Genomic DNA, 24,223 nt, shown 5'->3' on the forward strand with positions numbered 1-24,223 from the left:
TCTTTGTCAGGTTGGATGGGGAGCGTCGCTGCACAGCTATTTTCAGGTCTCTCCAGAAAGTTAGATCGGGTTCAAGTCCGGGCTCTGGCTGGACCAGTCAAGGACATTCAGAAACTTGTCCCGAAGCCATTGCTGCATTGTCTTGGCTGTCTGCCTATGGTCATTGTCCTGTTGGAAGGTGAACCTTCACCCCAGTCTGAGGTCCTGAGCACTCTGGAGCAGGTTTTCATCAAGGATCTCTCTGTACTTTGCTCCATTCATCTTTCCCTCGATCCTGACTAGTCTCCCAGTCCCTGCCGCTGAACCACCCCACAGTATGATGTTGCCACCACCATGCTTCACTGTAGGGATGGTATTGGCCAGGTGATGAGCGGTGCTCCAAGTGGGCTGTCATGTGCCTTTTACTGAGGAGGGGCTTCCGTCTGGTCACTCTACTTTAAAGACCTGATTGGTGGAGTGCTGCAGAGATGGTTGTCCTTCTGGAAGGTTCTTTCATCTCCACAGAGGAACTCTGGAGCACTGTCAGAGTGACCATTGTGTTCTTGGTCAGCTCCCTGACCAAGGCCCTTCTCCCCCATTGCTCAGTTTGGCCAGGCGACCAGCTCTTGGAAGAGTCTTGGTGGTCCCAAATGTATTCCATTTAAGAATGATGGAGGCCACTCTGTTCTTGGGGACCTTCAATGCTGCAGAAATGTTTGGGTACCCTTCCCCAAATCTGTGCCTCAACACAATCCTGTCTCGGAGCTCTGTAGACCGTTCCTTTGACCTCGTGGCTTGGTTTTTGTTCTGACATGCACTGTCAACCTTATATAGATAGGTGTGTGCCTTTCCAAATAATGTCCAATTAATTGAATTTACCACAGGTGGACTCCAATCAAGTTGTAGAAACATCTCAAGAATGATCAATGGAAGCAGGATGCACCTGAGCTCAATTTCAAGGCTCATAACAAAGGGTCTGAGTACTTATATATATAAGGTATTTCTGTTTTTTATTTTATTTTTCATATAAAAAATATTTAAAAAACGTTTTTGGTTTGTCATTATGGGCTATTGTGTGTAGATTGACGAGGGGAAAAAATAATTTCATCAATTTTAGAATAAGGCTGTAATGTAACAAAATGTGGAAAAAGTCAAGGGGTCTGAGCTCTGTAGATGAAAAGATGATAGAACAGGCCTTAACAAGATAAAGATGAGCTAGATACTCCTCTATCCGTCCACCTGTATTTCACAACTATGACCAAGAGGGGTCAGACAAACCTCAATCACTCCATCTCGCGCGCTTGACACATTTTTTTAAATGAACTCAATTGTTACTATGAAGAAATACAATGATAACACATACAAAAAACGTACTGTAACTGATAAAACATAACAATCCCTCATTCAATAGCAGTTTATTTTACCTTTAAATGTTGCTCTGTAATTGTGTGTGTGTGTGTGTGTGTGTGTGTGTGTGTGTGTGTGTGTGTGTGTGTGTGTGTGTGTGTGTGTGTGTGTGTGTGTGTGTGTCTCTGTGTCTCTGTGTCTCTGTGTGTCTCTGTGTGTGCATGCACTTGTGAGTGTATTTGTACTAACTGGTGTGTGTGTGTGTGTGTGTTTGTATGTGTGTGTGCAGGGCCTGCTGAAGGTGGCAATTGACAACGCGCGGGCCCAGGAGAAGCAGGTGCAGCTGGAGAAGACGGAGCTGAAGATGGAGCTGTTCAGGGAAAGAGAGCTCCGGGAGACCCTGGAGAAACAGCTCGCTATCGAACAGAAGAACAGAGGTAGGTGTGTGTGTGTGTGTGTGTGTGTGTGTGTGTGTGTGTGTGTGTGTGTGTGTGTGTGTGTGTGTGTGTGTGTGTGTGTGTGTGTGTGTGTGTGTGTGTGTGTGTGTGTGTGTGTGTGTGTTTGCACACAGAAGAACAGAGGTACTGACAACCACCTGGCAGAGAGAGTGAGAGAGATGGATATAGAGATAGAGAGAGAGAGAGAGAGAGAGGGAAAAGAGAGAGGGAAAAGAGAGAGAGTGAGAGTTTGTGTATGTGAGAGAGAGACTCAGAGTCTCTGTGTGTGGGTCACATAGCAGTACAGTCTACTAGCTGCTGCTCACAAGAACAACAATTACACTACACCAGGGATATTCAACCAGGGTCCACGGCGGTACTGCAGGGGGTCCGTAAAAATATATAACAAAATTAAAATAATATTAAAATACATTTTCTTTAAAATGTTTTCATGAATATTGCTAGCAACAACAGAATAAACACATTTTGCATGAAATATATACAGTAGAAAATAGAATATATATATTTCTCAACTCGTAATATTACACTCATTGGAGCCAATTACACTCACTGAAGTCAAATGATGAAAACATCAGTAGCCTAAACATCATTATAAGCACCAAGTGGCCTTGATAAATAGGGAAACCCGGCACAAAAGCAATAAGGGCATTATAATGAATATAAATGTCAATATGACAGCAGTCAAAAATAGTCAATTATTGTCAGTGTCACGGTCGTTCTCCTCCTCGTCTGAGGAGGTGCATGGATCGGACCAATACGCAGCGTGATATGAATACATATTTTTAATAGTTAAGATGAAACACGAAACGAAACACTTTGACTAACTAACAAAAACAACAAACGACCGTGAAGCTACAAACGTTAGTGCATACACAAGCTACAAACGTTAAACATAGACAATTACCCACAAACACCTAAAGCCTATGGCTGCCTTAAATATGGCTCCCAATCAGAGACAACAATAAACAGCTGTCTCTGATTGAGAACCAAACCAGGCAACCATAGACTTTCCTAAACACCTACACTGAACACAACCCCATACATACTACAAAACCCCCTAAACAATACACACACCCTAAACTAGACAAAACACACAAACATCCCCCATGTCACACCCTGACCTAACTAAACTAATACAGAAAATCAATATAACAAAGGCCAGGGTGTGACAGTCAGTTCTTCACGCAATGGCTTCAGTTGGATTTAATTTAGCTGTTATCCCACAATTTTCGGAATTTTCACTTGCTTGACACACTTTGACATACTTTTTTGTTGTTGTTGTTGTGTGTTTTGGATCATTGTCTTGCTGCATGACCCAACTGCACTTCAGCTTCAGATCACAGACAGATGGCCTGACATTCTCCTGTAGAATTCGAGCGGAATTCATGTTTCCTTCTATTAAGGCAAGTTGTCAGGTAATCCGTCTGTGAGCTGAAGCCGAAGGTCAGTTGGGTCATGCAGCAAGACAATGATCCAAAACACACAATCAAGTCTAAATGAAAATGGCTAAAAAGAAACACATTTTGAAGTTTTCGAATGGTCTAGTCAGACCTAATCCCCATTGCGATGTTGTGGCAAGACTTGAAACAAGCTGTTCTTGCTCGAAAACCCACTAATGTTGCTGAGTTACAGCAGTTCTGCACGGAAGAAAATTCTTCACAGCAACGTAAGAGACTGATCAACAACTACAGGAAGTGTTTGGTTGGAGTCGTTGCAGCTAAAGGTGACACAACCAGTTATTGAGTGTAAGGGAGCAATTACTTTTTCACACAGGGGCATTAGGTGTTGCATAACTTTGTTTATTAAATAAATGTGATCCGATTCAGGAAACTAGGCATATGTCGCAAGTCACGACTTCATGGAAGCCGTTTGAAAATGCGTTTTTTGGGGCAGAAATGCCTCCTCGAACATGTGAACTTTCATGTGCCTTAATAACAAACTTGTATGACATCTGTAAATACAAATAAAATTGTTCAATTATGAGCCTTGTTGGTTAACCTGTCTAGCCCCCGGGTCCCCCCCCACATTCCACTGAAAAGGCAGCACGCGAAATTCAAAGAATATTTTTTAGAAATATTTAACTTTCACACATTAACAAGTCCAAAACAGCAAATGAAAGATAAACATCTTGTGAATCCAGCCAACATGTCCAATTTTTTTAATGTTTCACAGCGAAAACACCACGTATATTTATGTTAGCTCACCACCAAATACAAAAAAGCACAGACATTTCTTTCACAGCACAGGTAGCTTGCACAAAACCCCCAAATAGAGATAGAATTAGTCACTAACCAAGAAACAACTTCATCAGATGACAGTCTTATAACATGTTATACAATAAATCTATGTTTTGTTAGAAACATTTGCATATTTCAGGTATAAATCATAGTTTTACATTGCAGCTACAATCACAAATATCACCAAAGCAGCTAGAATAACTACAGAGAGCAACGTGAAATACCTAAATACTCATCATAAAACATTTATGAAAAATACATGGTGTACAGCAAATGAAAGACAAACATCTTGTGAATCCAGCCAATATTTCAGATTTTTTAAGTGTTTTTCAGCGAAAACACAATATAGCATTATATTAGCCAACCACACAATAGCCAACCATTCACCGCAAAGGTAGCGATAGCGAAAAAAACAGCAAAAGATATAAATTTATTCACTAACCTTGACAAACTTCATCAGATGACAGTCCTATAACATCATATTACACAATACATATATGTTTTGTTCGAAAATGGGCATATTTAGCGGTACAAATCGTGGTTTTACAATGTGAATACGTAGTCAAAATGCACAAAATTGTCCGGAGAAATCTTGGAGAGTCACCTAATCTAATCAAATAACTCATCATAAACTTTACTAAAAAATACATGTTGTACAGCAAATGAAAGATACACTAGTTCTTAATGCAACCGCTGTGTTAGAGTTTTAAAAATAACTTTAGTACGACATACAGCTTACGTTATAGCGAGACAGCGCCCAAAATAAGGACGGAAAATATGACTAAACATTTTCAACAGAAATACGAAATAACATCATAAATGGTTCCTACTTTTGATGAGCTTCCATCAGAATGTTGTACAAGGGGTCCTTTGTCCAGAATAATCGTTGTTTGGTTGTAGAATGTCCTCTTCTCCTGTCGAATTAGCAACCAAAGCTAGCCATGTGGCGCAAACGTGCCCAACTTCACATGACGCAAAGAAAAGAAAATTCCGAAAATCGCAATTAAACGTTCAATAAACTGATATAACTTGGTTTAAAATAACTACTTTATGATGTTTTTATCACATATATCAAATAAAATCAGAGCCGGAGATATCTAACGTCTATACCGAAAGCTTTTCAGAACGCAATCTGGGGTTCCTTCTCGCGCCTTCCAAGACAATGAAAATTCCAGACACGTCATTCCAAAAGCTCTTGTTCGGCCTCAGATCAAGCTAGACACCCCATTCCACCTCTCACTGCCTGTTGACATCTAGTGAAAGGCGTATGCAGTGCATGTAGATCCATAGATTTCAGGCAAATTAATAGGAAGGCCCTGGAACAGAGCCTCGATTTCAGATGCTTCACTTCCTGACAGGAAGTTTGCTGCAAAAATGAGTTCTGTTTTACTCACATATATAATTCAAACGGTTTTAGAAACTAGAGAGTGTTTTCTATCCAATAGTAATAATAATATGCATATTGTACGAGCAAGAATTGAGTACGAGGCCGTTTAAATTGGGCACGATTTTTTCCCAAAGTGAAAATAGCGCCCCCAATCCCAAAGAAGTTAAGCCACAGAAAAAGTTAGCAACCTTCCCACTAGCCATGATTGGCTGAGATAATGAGTGGGCTGGACATGCCAAGAGAGGAGTTCGAATTGGTCTGCCATATTGAAGGCTTCTGTCTATTTGAGCTCGTCAGTCTGGGTTGGTAATCCTGTCGAACACAGCTTTTTTTATGTATTGTGTAGTGGAGCTGCATAAATGTTGCTCTCCACTTTCTGGAGGATCAAGTTTTGAAATCAGTGGAATTAGAGTATGATAGCTAAAGTGATGGAGAAAACACCTGTCTCTGGATTACATCTTCAAACTAAGGACGTGGTATGAAATTCCTGACAGGGAGATGCGTCCATCATGCATGATGATGTATACAGGTAAGATAGTCTAGCGTTAGCTAGCTACATTATCAGATATTACACGTTTCTAATTTTGACAGAAAGTGATTTCATTTCAAGCTAAAGTGTACTGTTAGCTAGCTAGCTAACGTTATCTGGCTGGCTCCCTAGCTGATGTTATTATTCGTATCCCAGAGCTGTTTGCTTTTCTAGTTAGAGCCTAATGTTAGCTAGCTAACATTGGACCTAGTTGTTTAGCTCCCAGCACAGTGGCATTGTTGGCACTTTGTTCATTGTTGTTTAACTAGCTAACGTTAGCTGGCTGGCTCGTTAGCGAATGTTACATGACGTGTGTACATCACCCGTTGAATTTGGCCGGTGTCAGTAAACGTCTGCAAAAAAGCGTAAGAAAATTGTTGCCAACAGAGCTGGTTAGGCTGTTTTCATGTTATCCAGAGATAAACAAATGATCGGCCAGAACGTCAAGTGTGCGCTCTGAATGCTCCGAGAGTGAAACGTTATGGGTGGGGCTAAAGCTTAGAGGGTGTGGACGATGCTGAATAGATGTAGACAAAGAAGAGCTCTTCACTAGATACCAAAACATTCAAATGCGATTTTCTCAAAATTGAGTTTACAAGTTGATCAACTTTCAAAGCAGAATAACTTTCCCATTGTTCCTCAAATGCAGTGTATGATATACCATTTTATAGCTCTGAGTCTCTACTTTTATCCAATGTAAAAAAATAAAAAAAACTTTTCAATTGTTATGTTATTTGTTCACTCAGGTTTCCTTTATCTAATAGTAAGTATTGGTTGTAGATCTGATAACATTCAGTATCAAAATATGCAAAAGTATAGATAATTAGAAAGGGTGCAAATACTTTTTCACGGCACTGTACCATTTTAAGATTATAATTCAAATGGATCAATACAATAGAATGGTCCGCTCTTTTCTTCACTCACTACTGGTGATTACAGAATTATGCATCGTTCTCTTCACCTCGCTCATCAACTCACCCATACTCGCCTTTCTCCCCATCACACTTTACTTAATTTATTTAATCCATTGTTATATGTGTGAAATTAGTTTCGGTATAGTTTAGGTTCAGTTTCGAGGACTGCAATTTCAACTGTCTGAAGGAAGGAGTAGAGCAGGTGTCACGTAACTAGGAGTGGTGGGTGCGGAGTCAGGCGCAGAGAGCAGAGGTTTAAGGAAAAGCGTATTTATTCCGGTGAGAAAAGGTCATGCCAAAACAACAGGCGAATAAATGACCGACAAAAACAGTCCGGAAAAATACAAACAATACCATCCACAAAACAGAACAGAGAAACAAGCCCGCACAAAATCAGGCGGGAATAACAGGCTTCAATAGCCCTAAACCAAACCCCAAACGAGAAACAGGTGAAACCAATAAGACATAACCAACAGAAAAGGAAAAGGGAATCGGTGGCAGCTAGTAGACCGGTGACGACGACCGCCGAGCGCCGCCCGAACAGGAAGGGGAGCCACCTGCGGTGGAAGTCGTGACAGCAGGCCCTACTGTTGGGAGAAGGAGGAGCAATGAGGGAAAACCATTCAAACCTCCTAAAACTGGTTCTGTTTGTGATATTACGATTCTAACACCGACAGTGCATTATATAGTCTTATTTAGGGTAAGTCAAGGGCGGAGGGGGTATCGAAATAAATACATAAAAATCATGAGCAGTCAAAATTACTGCTTTAGTGGTTCTAGTGTTAACCAGCTAAACAGCTGCTCTTAGCAAAAATGTGTTTGGAGTTACCTTTTTAGCTCATTATAATGTGGGTAGGTCAAAATAGTGAAAAACTATCTACCAAATCTATTCATTTTAAAATGTTGATTACTTCTCCTCGCCATTATCATTCAGCTGATGATAAGACAAGACGTGAAATTGTTGGGGGGCTAATGCAATCCCTGGGCAAGAAAAGGTTGAAGACTGCACAATATACACACAGCACAGTACATGAACCTACATACAGAATCTAAATGAAAATACATTGTGTGTGTGTCCTAAATGGCACCATATTCCCTATGTAGTGCACTACTTTTGACTGGGTCCATAGGGTACCATTTGGGACACAGCCCTTGAAATTCAATCGAGTGCATGTTTCAGAGCTCATTAAAACAGTTTAACACACATATCTAAATAATGAACAGGGTCATACATACATAAGAAAACTGCTGTATGTTTCTATGGCACTGCTTCCAATGAACGAACCACTTAGTATTGTTCCCCACAACTGCGAGAGATCAGATAATTATGGATCCATATTGAATTATAGAAATGAATGATTCACTGTTATTCTAAACAAAAGTGACACAAATAGAACTTAAGTTAACACGTTTGCGTTAATCAAGTACTTTATTATTTAATGAGCCAATTTCATAAAAACAAGCTTAGAAATGACCTCATTTTCTTTAAGTCCCTCCAGCTGTTTGCTGATTTGAATTCAATATAGTTTTGCTAATTCAGGCAGTCTTATTTCCAGCAAATCCAATCAAATTGTATTTGTCACATGCTCCGAATACAACAGGTGTAGTAGACCTTACCGTGAACATGCCTACTTACAAGCCCGTAACAAACAATGCAGATCAAGAAATAGAGTTAATGAAATATCTACTAAATAAACTACAGTAAAAAAACAAAAAACAGTCAATAGGTAACACAAAACATTTACATAACAATAAAGAGGCTATATACAGGGGGTACCGGTACTGAGTCTATGTGCGGGTGTACAGGTTAATCGAGGTCATTTGTAAAGTGACTATGCTTAGGTAATAAACAGCGAGTAGTAGCAGTGTAAAAACAAAGGGGGGGAGGTGGGGGGGTAAATGTAAATAGTCCGTGTGGCCATTTGATTATTTTAGTTGTTGAGCAGTCTTATGGCTTGGGGGTAGAAGCTGTTAACCTCTCTAGAATAGGTGGGACGGTAGCATCCCACTTGGCCAAAATCCAGAAAAAATGTAGCGCGCCAAATTCAAATATATTACTATAAAAATCAATCTTTCTTGAAATCACACATGAAAGACACCAAATTAAAGGTACACATGTTGTGAATCCAGCTAACATGTCTGATTTCAAAACGGATTTACGGGGAAAGCACACCAAACAATTATGTTAGCTCAGTACATAGCCACAGAAAAACACAGCCATTTTCCCAGCAAAAGATATTACTAACAAAAACCAGAAATAGAGATATAATTAATCACTAACCTTTGAACATCTTCATCAGATGACACTCATATGACATCTTGTTACACAATACATTTATGTTTTGTTCGATAATGTGCATATTTATATCCACAAATCTCGGTTTACATTGGCACCATGTTCAGAAATGCCTCCAAAATATCCGGAGTAATTACAGAGAGCCACGTCAAATAACAGAAATACTCATCATAAACTTTGATGAAAGATACATGTTTTACATATAATTAAAGATACACTTGTTCCTAATGCAACCGCTGTGTCAGATTTTTTTTTAACTTTACGTAAAAAGCACACCATGCAATAATCTGAGATGGCGCTCAGATAGTAACAACATTTCTCCGCCATGTTGGAGTCAACAGAAATGCGAAATTACATCATAAATATTCCCTTACCTTTGATTATCTTCATCAGAATGCAGTGCCAGGAATCCTAGTTCCACAATAAATCGTTGTTTTGTTCGATAATGTCCATTACTTATGTCCAATTAGCTAATTTTACTAGCATGTGTAGTGCACGTGTCCAAACTCTCGCGCAGATGCACGCGACCAAGAACTGGCAATCTGCCAGACCACTGACTCATTCCCCTCCCATCCGGTCCCACAACACAGCATAAGCTTCATTCCACGTTCTACTGACTGCTTACATCTAGTGGAAGGCGTATGAAGTGCAAACAGATCCATATATCACAGGGAATTGAATAGGCGATGACTTTAACTTCTTCTGGCTGCAGCCCGGTGTCGGTACACTTATGACAACAGCCAGCTCAAGTGTAGGGCGCGAAATTCAAAAGATATTTTTTAGAAATATTTAACTTTCACACATTAACAAGTCCAATACAGCAAATGAAAGGTACACATCTTGTGAATCCAGCCAACATGTCCGATTTTTAAAATGTTTTACAGCGAAAACAGCACGTATATTTATGTTAGCTCACCACCAAATACAAAAAAGCACTAACATTTTTCACAGCACAGGTAGCATGCACAAAACCAACCAAACTAACCAAGAACCAACCAAACTAACCAACAAACAACTTCATCAGAGGACAGTCTTATAACATGTTATTCAATAAATCTATGTTTTGTTCGAAAAATGTGCATATTTCAGGTATAAATCATAGTTTACATTGCAGCTACAATCAGAAATTGCACCGAAAGCAGCCAGAATAATTACAGACACCAACGTCAAATACCTAAATACTCATCATAAAACATTTCTGAAAAATACATAGTGTACAGGAAATGAAAGACAAGCATCTTGTGAATCCAGCCAATATTTCCGATTTCTTAAGTGTTTTACAGCAAAAACACAATATAGCGTTATATTAGCTTACCACAATAGCCAGAAACACAAGCCATTTACCCGCAGCAAAAGTTAGCGATCGTAACAAACCAGCAAAAGATATATAATTTTTGACTAACCTTGATAAGCTTCATCAGATGACAGTCCTATAACATCAGGTTATACAATACACTTCTTTTTTGTTCGAAAATGTGCATATTTAGAGCTGAAATCAGTGGTTATACATTGTGCTAACGTAGCATCTTTTTCCCAGAATGTGCGGATATTTTTATGACACTCAACTATTCTGACCAAATAACTATACATAAACGTTACAAAAAAATACATGTTGTATAGGAAATGATAGATACATTAGTTCTTAATGAAATCGCCGTGTTAGAATTTTAAAAATAACTTCATTACCACATCCAGTTTACGTTATAACGAGAGAGAGCCCAAATCTGGGCGCAAAATAATTGTCAACATATTCCGACAGATATATGAAATATCATCATAAAATGGGTCCTACTTTTGATGAGCTTCCATCAGAATGTTGTACAAGGGTGTCCTTTGTCCAAAACAATCGTTGTTTGGTTTTAGAACGGCCTTCTTCCCTCTCGAATTAGCAAGCTAACTAGCCAAGTGGCGCGTAGCTCTCCATCTTCACCATACCCAGAGAACGCAAGATGCCTAAACTCCCGAAAATATTTCAATAATCTGATGAAACTATATTGAAAAAACATACTTTACGATGATATGATCACATTTATCAATTAAAATCAAAGCCGGAGATATAACACTTTTCAGAAGCCATTACCGGTGACCTCTATGCGCTTCCTGGACAGAGGAATTCTGGGGTCATGTCATTCCAAGAGCTCTCTTTTCACCATAGAAACACCTAGAAACCCCATTTCACCTCTCACAGCCTATGGGACATCTAGTGGAAGGCGCATGAAGTGCATGTATACTCATACATATCAAGCACATTTATAGGCAGATCCTAGAACAGAGCATCGATTTCAGATTTTTCACTTTCTGTCAGGAAGTTTGCTGCAAAAGGAGTTCTGTTTTACTCACAGATATAATTCAAACGGTTTTAGAAACTAGAGAGTGTTTTCTATCCAATAGTAATAATAATATGCATATTGTACGAGCAAGAATTGAGTACGAGGCCGTTTGAAATGGGCACCTTTTATCCGGCTACTCAATACTGCCCCTGCAGCCATAAGAAGTTAACAACGACCACTCTCAGATTTTTCACTTCCTGTTTGGATTTTTTCTCAGGTTTTTGCCTGCCATATGAGTTCTGTTATACTCACAGACATCATTCAAACAGTTTTAGAAACTTCAGAGTGTTTTCTATCCAAATATAATAATAATATGCATATATTAGCAACTGGGACTGAGTAGCAGGCAGTTAACTCTGGGCACCTTATTCATCCAAGCTACTCAATAATGCCCCCAGCCATAAGAAGCTAGCCCAGCGGCTTTGTAAATGTTGACCTGTAAAAAGTTCTTGCTCACATCGGCTACGTAGTGCGTGATCACACAGTAGTCCGGAACAGCTGGCGCTCTCATGCATGCTACAGTGTTGCTTGCCTCAAAGCGAGTATGAAAGGCATTTAGCTCGTCTGGTCGGCTCGCGTCACTGGGCAGCTCGCGGCTGAGTTTCCCTTTGTAGTCCGTAATAGCCACATCCGACGAGTGTCAGAGCCGGTGTAATAGGGTTCAATCTTAGTCCAGTATTGACGCTTTTCCTGGGTGATGGTTCGTCTGAGGGCATAGCGGGATTTTTTCTAAGCGTCTGGATTAGTGTCCCACTGCTTGAAAGTGGAAGCTCTAGCCTTTTGCTATGTGAGGATGTTGCCTGTAATCCATGGCTTTTGGTTGGGGTATGTACAGTGGGGCAAAAAAGTATTTAGTCAGCCACCAATTGTGCAAGTTCTCCCACTTAAAAAGATGAGAGAGGCCTGTAATTTTCATCATAGGTACACTTCAACTATGACAGACAAAATGAGGGAAAATCAACAAAATGAGGGAAAAAATCCAGAAAATCACATTGTATGATTTTTTATGAATTTATTTGCAAATTATGGTGGAAAATAAGTATTTGGTCACCTACAAACAAGCAAGATTTCTGGCTCTCACAGACCTGTAACTTCTTCTTTAAGAGGCTCCTCTGTCCTCCACTCGTTACCTGTATTAATGGCACCTGTTTGAACTTGTTATCAGTATAAAAGACACCTGTCCACAACCTCAAACAGTCACACTCCAATCTCCACCATGGCCAAGACCAAAGAGCTGTCAAAGGACACCAGAAACAAAATTGTAGACCTGCACCAGGCTGGGAAGACTGAATCTGCAATAGGTAAGCAGCTTGGTTTGAAGAAATCAACTGTGGGAGCAATTATTAGGAAATGGAAGACATACAAGACCACTGATAATCTCCCTCGATCTGGGGCTCCACGCAAGATCTCACCCCATGGGGTCAAAATGATCACAAGAACGGTGAGCAAAAATCCCAGAACCACACGGGGGGACCTAGTGAATGACCTGCAGAGAGCTGGGACCAAAGTAACAAAGCCTACCATCAGTAACACACTACGCCGCCAGGGACTCAAATCCTGCAGTGCCAGACGTGTCCCCCTGCTTAAGCCAGTACATGTCCAGGCCCGTCTGAAGTTTGCTAGAGAGCATTTGGATGATCCAGAAGAAGATTGGGAGAATGTCATATGGTCAGATGAAACCAAAATATAACTTTTTGGTAAAAACTCAACTCGTCGTGTTTGGAGGACAAAGAATGCTGAGTTGCATCCAAAGAACACCATACCTACTGTGAAGCATGGGGGTGGAAACATCATGCTTTGGGGCTGTTTTTCTGCAAAGGGACCAGGACGACTGATCCGTGTAAAGGACAGAATGAATGGGGCCATGTATCGTGAGATTTTGAGTGAAAACCTCCTTCCATCAGCAAGGGCATTGAAGATGAAACGTGGCTGGGTCTTTCAGCATGACAATGATCCCAAACACACCGCCCGGGCAACGAAGGAGTGGCTTCGTAAGAAGCATTTCAAGGTCCTGGAGTGGCCTAGCCAGTCTCCAGATCTCAACCCCATAGAAAATCTTTGGAGGGAGTTGAAAGTCCGTGTTGCCCAGGAACAGCCCCAAAACATCACTGCTCTAGAGGAGATCTGCATGGAGGAATGGGCCAAAATACCAGCAACAGTGTGTGAAAACCTTGTGAAGACTTACAGAAAACGTTTGACCTCTGTCATTGCCAACAAAGGGTATATAACAAAGTATTGAGATAAACTTTTGTTATTGACCAAATACTTATTTTCCACCATAATTTGCAAATAAATTCATTAAAAATCCTACAATGTGATTTTCTGGATTTTTTTCCCTCATTTTGTCTGTCATAGTTAAAGTGTACCTATGATAAAAATTACAGGCCTCTCTCATTTTTTTAAGTGGGAGAACTTGCACAATTGGTGGCTGACTAAATACTTTTTTGCCCCACTGTACGTACAGTCACTGTGGGGAAGATGGCATCGATGCACTTATTGATGAAGCCAGTGACTGATGTGGTGTACTTCTTTCTCAATGCCATCGGAAGAATCCCATAACATATTCCAGTCTGTTTTAGCAAAACAGTTCTGGAGTTTAGCATCTGTTTCATCTGACCACTTTTTTATTGGCAGGGTCACTGGTGCTTCCTGCTTTAATTTTGAAGTAACTGGAATCAGGTGGATAGAATTATGGTCAGATTTGCCAAATGGAGAGCTTTGTACATGTCTCTGTGTGTGGAGTAAAGGTGGTCCAAAGTTTTTTTCCTGGTTGCACATCTGGTTGCACTTTTAACATGGTGGTTGAAATTTGGTAAAGCAGATTTAAGTTTCCCTGCATTAAAGTTCCCGGCCACTAGGAGCATCACCTCTGGATGAGCATTTTCCTGTTTGCTTATGGCGGTATACAGCTCATTCAATGCTGTCTTAGTGCCAGCATCAGTCTGTGATGGTATGTAGACAGCTACGAAAAATACAGATGAAAACTCTCTAGGTAGATAGTGTGGTCTACAGCTTATCATGAGATACTCTACCTCAGGCGAGCAAAACGTCAAGACTTCCTTAGATATGTTGCGCCAGCTGTTGTTTACAAATATACATAGACCGCCACCCCTTGTCTTACCAGAGGCTGCTGTTCTATCCTGCCGATACAGTGTATAACCTGCCAGCTGTATGTTATTTATGTCGTCGTTCAGCCACGACTCGGTGAAACATAATATATTACAGTTTTTAGTGTCCCGTTGGTAGTTTAATCTTGCTCCAATGATTCAACGTTGGCCAATAGAACGGATGGCAGTGGGGGTTTACTCGCTCGCCTACGAATTCTCAGAAGGCATCCACCTCCTTTTTTTCCGTATTCTCTTCATGCAAATGACGGGGATTTGGGCCTGTTCCCGGGAAAGCAGTATATCCTTCACGTCGGACTCGTTAAAGGAAGTTCGTGGTGAGTAATCAATGTTCTGATGTCCAGAAGTTATTTTTGGTCATAAGAGACGGTAGCAGCAACATTATGTACAAAATAAGCTAAAAAATAAGTTACAAACAATGCAAACAAACAAACAAAATAACACAGTTGGTTAGGAGCATGTAAAACGTCAGCCATCCTCTCCGACACCATTCTAATTGCAGGTAATTAACTTTTGAACAAAAATGTTTCTCTCCGCCGTCAGGTGGGGGATCCCCAAAACAAATCTCGCTTAAGGCCCACAAAAGGCTTGAGCCGGCCCTAATATGTTTATCTTGTCTCTCACCACACTTGCCACTTGCCAAGTCATTGTAAATAACAATTTATTCCTAATTGATATGCTTAGATAGAAAACGATTAAATAAAAGTAATTTGATACATTTATCCTCTTCTCTCTTTTCCCTCAGCAATAATCCAGAAGCGTTTGAAGAAGGAGAAGAAGGCTAAGAGGAAACTGCAGGAGGCTCTGGAGTATGAGTCCAAGAGGAGGGAGCAGGCCGAACACTGCATCAAACAGCCGTCACCCTCAGAGAGCCTGCGCTCAGTCAATGGTTAGGGTTGTTTTTTATTCTCTTTCACTCTACTTTCATGTTGTCAAGGCTCAGGAGAAGACCCAGATGCAGACAGTTTTGAAGTTATTACAAAAACAGGGGGGCAGGCAAACGACAGGTCAAGGGCATGCAGAGTTCAGTAATCCAGGGTGATGTGACAAGGTACAGAACGACACGCAGGCTAAGGGTCAGGGTAGGCAGACTGGTCAAAAATCGGGAAAGCTAGAAAACAGGAACTAGAGACAGAAAGGAGCACGGGGAAAACGCTAGTAGGCTTGATGTATCAAGACGAACTATCAACAGACAAACAGAAAACACAGGTATAAATACACTTGTGATAATGAGGAAAATGGGTGACACCTGGAGGGGGGTGGAGACAAGCACAAAGACAGGTGAACAGGTTGTGATAGTACCCGCCCCCCCTCTAGGGGCGCCACCTGGCATCCTACCTGGACGCATACCTGGTTGACCGGGATGATGAGGCCTGGGTCCAGGATGTTCCTAGTGGGGACCCAGCACCTCTCCTCTGGGCCATAACCCTCCCAGTCAACCAGGTACTGGAATCCCCTGCCTCGTGGTCGAACCTTCAGGAAGCGCCTCACCGTGTACGCCGGTTGGCCGTCGATGAGACGATGGGTGGCCCTAGAAACAGGAGACAAAGAGCTGTGAGACATATGTGAGGTTTAATCCTAGACACATGACAAGTCAGATGTATATGGAGTGTACGGGGCAACAGAAGACAAACCGCTTTCACCCCCATCTTTGAGATGGGGGGAAAGTTTGCGGGACTCCTCCCGGAAGGGCAGGTCTCGAGTGGACAGCCATACTCTCTGCCCGACAAGATACCGGGGAGCCGGGTTCCGGTGGCAGTCCGCTTGTCATCGATACCTGCAGGTGGTCTTGAGAAAAGCCGACCGGGCTCTCTTCCAGGTACGGCGACAGCGGCGGACAAACATCTGGGCCGAGAGTACACCGACCTCTTCCGCTTGCTCCGGGAAGAGCGGGGGCTGATAACCCTTTGAACACTCGAAAGACGAGAGCCCAGCGGCAGAGCAGGGTAGGTGTGGGGGGAATATTCAACCCACACGAGTTGCTGGCTCCAGATGGTGGGGTTGGCGGAGACAAGGCAGCGAAGAGTCATCTCCAGGTCTTGATTGCTCGCTCTGACTGGCCGTTGGACTGAAGGTGGAACCGATGACTCAATGAGCGTTGGAGACCATGTCCACCGGGAGTCCAAGGATCTGGAAGACGTGCTGCATCATGAGCTTGGGGAGTGGAGTGAAGTGGGCAGCTTTGGAAAACCGTCTTTGGAAAATTCTACTGTCAGGATGGCGGTGTTGCCATCAAACGGGGAGACCCGTGACCCGTGAAGTCCAGGGATATGTGAGACCAGGGACGGTAAGGGGCAGGCAGTGGTTGAAGGAGACTAGCCGGAGCTTGTCGGGAGTCTTGTTCTGTGCACAGACCGTGCAGGCGGAGACGTCCTGGACCATGGTCGCCCATCAAAAGCGTTTCCGCACAAATACCAGGGTGTGACGGGAGCCCGGGTGGCAAGAAAGCCTGGAGTAGTGGGCCCACTCCAGGACCGAGGAGTGGACAGTGTTAGGAACAAACATCCGGTTATTAACGGAACCTTGGGAGGGGTGTGTGCAGAAGGGGGAAAGCCAGGGTGCTGTAGCCCCGGATAAAGTGGCGATAAAAGTTGGCAAGTCCCAGGAAATCTTGCACTGGCACTCTGGACATAGGCTGGGGTCATTCCACCACCATTCTCACCTTTTCGGGATCCATCTGTACATTCCCTGCAGCGATGATGTAACCAAGGAAGGGGATGGTGGAGCGATACAATTCGCATTTCTCAGCTTTCACGAAAAGCTGATTCTCCAGAAGGTGCTGGAGGACCTGTCGGACGTGGAGCACGTGTTCTTAGGCTGAGTGGGAGAAAACAAGGATGTCGTCAATGTAGACGAAGACAAACTGGTTCAACATGTCGCAGAGAATATCATTGACCAGGGCCTGGAACACTACTGGGGCGTTGGTATGGCCAAATGGCATGACCAGATAGTCTTAGTGATCGCTGGCCATGTTGAAGGCAGTCTTCCACTTGTCCCCCTCCCGTATCCGCACCAGGTGGTAGGCATCCGCAGGACCAGCTTGTAGAAGACTGTGGCCCCCTGGAGCGGCTTGAAGGCCGAGGCGATGAGTGGTAGTGGGTAGCGGTTCTCCACCATGATGTCATTGAGGCCCCGGTAGTTGATGCATGTGCACAGGGTTTTGTCCTTCTTCTTCAAAAAGAAGAACCCTGCGCCGGCGAGGGAGGCAGAAGGACGGATACACCATGCAGCTAGGGAGTCCTCGATGTAGGTCTCCATAGCCTTGGTCTCCGGACTGGACAGTGAGTACAGTCGTCCCTGGGGCGGTGTGGTGCCTGGGAGAAGGTCGATTCCGCAATTATAGGGTCGGTGCAGAGGAAGTGAAGTGACCCGGGCCTTACTGAAAACCTCCCGGAGGTCCTGGTACTCCTAAGGAATGGCGAAGATGTCCTGGGGTAGGTTGTGCTGACTTCAGGCAATGGGCATGGCAGAATGGTCTCCAGCCCATGATGGCACCAGGTCCAGTCAATAAGGGGATTGTGTCACTGGAGCCAAGATAATCCCAATTCTAACGGGAACCTGAGGAGACTTAATTAAAAAATATATATATTTCACCTTTATTTAACTCGGCAAGTCAGTTAAGAACAAATTCTTATCTACAATGACGGCCTACCGGGGAACAGTGGGTTAACTGCCTTGTTCAGCGGCAGAACGACATATTTTTTTACCTTGTCAGCTCGGTGATTCGATCCAGAAACCTTTCGGTTACTGGCCCAACGCTCTAACCACTAGGCTACCTGCCACCCCAATAATTAGCATGAATTGGATAGCCTCGCTGTGGTTCCCCTGACACTCGTAGGTTGATAGGAGTGGTATTGTGAGTGACCCAGCCTATAGAGCGCCCATCCAGCACTCTAACATCCATGGGAATGGAGAGGGGCTGAGTGGGGATGCCCAGCTCGGACGCCAGGGTAGCGTCTATAAAACTCTCATCGGCCCCAGAGTTGATGAGTCCCCGGAGAGATTTTGACTGGTTCCCCCACAGCAGGATGGCATGGAAAGGGGTGTGAGTAAGGGGAGAGTAAATGTTCTCCGTATGGCCCACCAGACTACTTGCCCCTACTGGTGAGCCTGGTCTTTTAGTGGACAGGAGGACACAAAATGAACAGTAGTGCCGCAATACAGGCAAATCTTTGTGTGAAGCCGGTGTAGACGTTCGGCTGGGGACAGCCTATCTCTGCCTAGTTGCATTGGCTGAGGAAGAGGTGATTCGGCAGACTTCGGAGACAGGCAACGAAGACGTCGGGACTTCCGGGAGGCAAGGTGGAATCCTTGGGCGGGCAAGTGGAATCAGACCCCCTCTCCTTCCTGCATTCCCGTTGCCGCCCATCGATCCGGATGGTCAACGCAATGAGCGAGTCGAGATCCGTCGGTAGTTCCCGGGCTGCTAGTTTGTCCATAACCTCCTCCGATACTCCTTGCAGGAACGTGTCGAACAGCAATTCCGCACCCTGGTTCCAGGCACTCTCAGCTGCCAACGAACGGAAATCCGCATAGTCTGCCACACTGCGGGAGTCTTGCCAAGGCTGGCGTAACTTCCGGGCAACCTCTCTCCCGGACAATGGAGTATCAAAAATCGTCTTCACCTCCGCCACGAACTCTTCCAGACTGAAGCATATGGCCGACTGTTGTTCCCAAACGGCAATAGCCCAGGCAAGAGCGCTCCTGGACATCAGCGTGATGAAGTACGCTATCTTCGAGTGGTCCAAGGGGAAGGAGGAGGGCTGCAGCTCAATGATGAGAGAACTCTGCGCGAGAAGCGCTCAACAGGTTCCTGACTCTCCAGCGAAGCGTTCTAGGGGAGGTAAGCGGGGCTCTCGGGAAACCGGGGGGCCAGGGAGGCCGCGCTGCTAACAGCCAGGTTACTAAGGGGCTGGGAGGTTACCGTTGTGGTGGGCTGCCTGACAAACAACCAGCAGAATTGCTCCAGCAAAGTGTCCAACCCGCGTTCATTGCATTCGGCCAAGGTCTGGAACCCATCCATAAGACCACGAAGCAACTCTTTGTGCTTTCCAATGGTGGCTCCTTGGGAGGAACGGCATTGCAGAGGTGGTCCGAGTCTGCTGGGTCCGTCATGGCCAGTTCAGAGTGGTGTGACAAGGTACAGAACAACAGGCAGGCTCAGGGTCAGGCCAGGTAGAATGGTCAAAAGACAGGAAATCTAGAAAACGGGAACTAGAGACAGAAGGGAGCACGGGGGGAAACGCTGGTAGGCTTGATGAAACAAAACGAACTGGCAACAGACAAACAGAGAACACAGGTATACATATACTGGGGATAATGTGGAAGATGGGCGACACCTGGAGCGGGGTGGAGACAAGCACATAGACAGGTGAAACAGATCAGGGTGTGGCATATTTATATGCTTTCTGTTTATCACTGTTTGCAGCAAAGAAATGTGCTTCTTGGGGGATCATAGAGTGTTGTCCTGTCCTATCCTGTCCTGTCCTGTCCTGTACTGTCCTGCCCTGTCCTGTCCCGTACTGTGCTCTACTGCTCTCCTCTTTTCTTCTTTCCTTTGTTTTGAGTGCTAGCTAAAGACAATAGATCGCAGTTACACTCAATCACAGTGTTGTGCTAATAACTCATAGTGTTATAGGTTATTGTCTTTACATTTTGTAAGTTATATCAAGCTAAATCATGATTCAGCAATCTGACTGATCATTCAATGTCTTATTGTATTTTTCACTTACAGGAAATTGAGTTTTTAAGTAAAAGCTTTTAGTTTTAGTGTGGCTGGTCCATGTGAAAGATGTTTTTAAGCGGAACAGACAACATTTGAACTACGTTGCAGATATGAAACTAACAGACAATCATAATATCAGTCAAAAAGATCAAATTCCCAGTTTATGGTTCAAAACAAACTTTATAAGAGGTTTTAAATCTGTTCTATTTGACTCAAAATTCCATGACGTACAGTAAGGCATTGTTGGCAGAATAGATGGATGCAGTTCATTGCATGATTCATATAATTCACCAATACATTTCTTGTAGTTCAACAGCTATCAGGTTGTAAATCACAGCTGGCCTGGTACATTGTTTGCTGCCTCCACCCATTCGGGATGCACTGTTTCAGTTTAAATGACTCAATATTTTGAACTTAAACAGATGACTGTAACTAAGGCTGGGAATGTCAATACAATCAAACTAGCCAGGGCAATGATCACAAGTCAGTCATAACGTGACTAATAGGCTAGTGCACATGTGTCAAACACAAGGCCCGCTGGGCCGCATAGGACACACGTGCGAGTATAAATGAGACAACAGTTAAGTCATCTACTTTATGAAATTACAGCCTGATGTGCGCACATCGGTGAATTCAACTTAAATTGCATTGCATTTGAGCAGTAGCCTAGGCTGGCTACTCAACTACAATACATTTTGAATGCACCATACAGCAATGCTGCGTTCAACCGCACTGGAGATCCATGCAGTGCCCCCCCAAAAAAAACTCTATGTTAAAATGCTATATACAGCATCGTATGCGTTTGGACAATTAATTGACACTGCAGTAAATAAAACCTAATAAAAACATCTGTCTTGTTCAGGACCGGAGTCTACGCAGACCGGTGCACCCATAGCCAATCAGAGCTACAGTTGGCCTATATGCAAATAAGCCATTTGCCACACAGGTCTGTCATCATTCACTTTGAACTGGACTGTGTGTTTTCAGGCAGTAGAAACAGCACAACTTCAGATCATCAGAACACATTCACCAAAAGCCACAAAAAAAACACCTGAATGGGTTTCTGCAAATATTTAAACACCACGGAAGTGCTCTTACATTGTGAAACGTCACAGTCCTATTGATCAAACAACCATGAAAAGGTAGGTTCTCTCTCCATCAGTTGTGCACATCAACAACAAAAAAGATCAACAACTAATGCTAGCCAGAGCGAGATGAGATAACGTATCATAAGGGAACATTAGATTAACCCTCTAAACCTTTTTCAGCTATTTGGCCATCAGCATTGCACTGATAAACAATGGAGAATAGTATCCGGATGCTTTCCCACTCTATATTGCTATATCATTTTCACAAATGCCATTCCCAAACATTCTATGAATGTATGAAAACGTGAAAACGACCATGTCTAAGTGCTCGCTTGTCAGAAAATGTATTCCTGGGGGTGTAAATGAACAAATTTTAATAAGGTTTCATGTTGCTAAAACACTGTCAGTTCCACTTTAACAGCGGTTCTGTTCTATCCCTCTGCTGTCCCAGACTCACTGAACCCAGAGATGGAGAGTGACCGCAGCACTGGAAGAACAGATGCTGAGAGGGCAATACAAGGTACATGAACCTGATCTCTCTCTCTCTCTCTCTCTCTCTCTCTCTCTCTCTCTCTCTCTCTCTCTCTCTCTTTCTCTTTCTTTCTTTCTTTCTTTCTTTCTTTCTTTCTTTCTCTCTCTCTCTCTCTCTCTCTCTTTCTCTTCTCTTCTCTTCTCTTCTCTCTCTCCTCTCTCTCTGAGCATTAGTGTTAACTCTGCCTGCTGTTGAAATGTACAGCTTGCCATCTGGGCCACAGCACTGGGGGGGGGCACATTAATCACTTGTTTGTTTGCCTTGTGGGGTCTTGGAAATGAAGTGGAGGGTGGTGATAACCTCAGAAGACTGCAGCCCAGTCTCTTTGTTTGCCTTGTGGGGTCTTGGATATGAAATGGAGGGTGGTGATAACCTCTGAAGACTGCAGCCCAGTCTCTTTGTTTGCCTTGTGGGGTCTTGGATATGAAGTGGAGGGTGGTGATAACCTCTGAAGACTGCATCCCAAATTACACTTATTTCCTATATAGTGTATGCCCTATCTAATGCACTACTTTTGACCAGGGCAAATAACTTTTGTTTATTCAGGGGCACCCACTTGAGAACAGTTTCCCGTTTACAATGGTGCCCTGAAGACAAAAATTGAGCAACAAGAAAAATATTAAACAATACAAGAGAGCTATAAATACATGACATCAGGTTATTACAACAAGTTAGAGTAATCGATTGAAACAGTCGCACACTTCAGTAAACTCATTTACAGTGGGGCAAAAAAGTATTTAGTCAGCCACCAATTGTGCAAGTTCTCCCACTTAAAAAGATGAGAGAGGCCTATAATTTTCATCATAGGTACACTTCAATTATGACAGACAAAATGAGGGAAAAAAATCCATAAAATCACATTGTAGGATTTTTAATGAATTTATTTGCAAATTATGGTGGAAAATAAGTATTTGGTCACCTACAAACAAGCAAGATTTCTGGCTCTCACAGACCTGTAACTTCTTCTTTAAGAGGCTCCTCTGTCCTCCACTCGTTACCTGTATTAATGGCACCTGTTTGAACTCGTTATCAGTATAAAAGACACCTGTCCACAACCTCAAACAGTCACACTCCAAACTCCACTATGGCCAAGACCAAAGAGCTGTCAAAGGACACCAGAAAAAAAATTGTAGACCTGCACCAGGCTGGGAAGACTGAATCTGCAATAGGTAAGCAGCTTGGTTTGAAGAAATCAACTGTGGGAGCAATTATTAGGAAATGGAAGACATACAAGACCACTGATAATCTCCCTCGATCTGGGGCTCCACGCAAGATCTCACCCCGTGGGGTCAAAATGATCACAAGAACGGTGAGCAAAAATCCCAGAACCAAACGGGGGGACCTAGTGAATGACCTGCAGAGAGCTGGGACCAAAGTAACAAAGCCTACCATCAGTAACACACTACGCCGCCAGGGACTCAAATCCTGCAGTGCCAGACGTGTCCCCCTGCTTAAGCCAGTACATGTCCAGGCCCGTCTGAAGTTTGCTAGAGAGCATTTGGATGATCCAGAAGAAGATTGGGAGAATGTCATATGGTCAGATGAAACCAAAATATAACTTTTTGGTAAAAACTCAACTCGTCGTGTTTGGAGGACAAAGAATGCTGAGTTGCATCCAAAGAACACCATACCTACTGTGAAGCATGGGGGTGGAAACATCATGCTTTGGGGCTGTTTTTCTGCAAAGGGACCAGTACGACTGATCCGTGTAAAGGAAAGAATGAATGGGGCTATGTATCGTGAGATTTTGAGTGAAAACCTCCTTCCATCAGCAAGGGCATTGAAGATGAAACGTGGCTGGGTCTTTCAGCATGACAATGATCCCAAACACACCGCCCGGGCAATGAAGGAGTGGCTTCGTAAGAAGCATTTCAAGGTCCTGGAGTGGCCTAGCCAGTCTCCAGATCTCAACCCCATAGAAAATCTTTGGAGGGAGTTGAAAGTCCGTGTTGCCCAGGAACAGCCCCAAAACATCACTGCTCTAGAGGAGATCTGCATGGAGGAATGGGCCAAAATACCAGCAACAATGTGTGAAAACCTTGTGAAGACTTACAGAAAACGTTTGACCTCTGTCATTGCCAACAAAGGGTATATAACAAAGTATTGAGATAAACTTTTGTTATTGACCAAATACTTATTTTCCACCATAATTTGCAAATAAATTCATTAAAAATCCTACAATGTGATTTTATGGATTTTTTTCCCTCATTTTGTCTGTCATAGTTAAAGTGTACCTATGATAAAAATTAAAGGCCTCTCATCTTTTTAAGTGGGAG

General features: G+C 43.2%; 1 protein-coding gene across 1 annotated transcript in view; it reads left to right on the top strand.

Annotated features, from left to right (window-relative positions):
- Positions 1–21,943, top strand: part of dachd (dachshund d) — a 296,027-nt gene extending 274,084 nt beyond the window's left edge. Inside the window, exons 8-10 of the mRNA XM_039014350.1 lie at positions 1,616–1,763; positions 15,348–15,491; positions 21,867–21,943. Of these exons, the coding sequence (XP_038870278.1) occupies positions 1,616–1,763; positions 15,348–15,491; positions 21,867–21,943 (369 nt within the window). The remainder of the gene's footprint in view (positions 1–1,615; positions 1,764–15,347; positions 15,492–21,866) is intronic.
- The last annotated feature ends 2,280 nt before the right edge of the window (positions 21,944–24,223 follow it).

This window comes from Salvelinus namaycush, chromosome 19, assembly GCF_016432855.1.
Source record: "Salvelinus namaycush isolate Seneca chromosome 19, SaNama_1.0, whole genome shotgun sequence".
In the NCBI taxonomy this organism is placed as follows: Eukaryota; Metazoa; Chordata; class Actinopteri; order Salmoniformes; family Salmonidae; genus Salvelinus; species Salvelinus namaycush.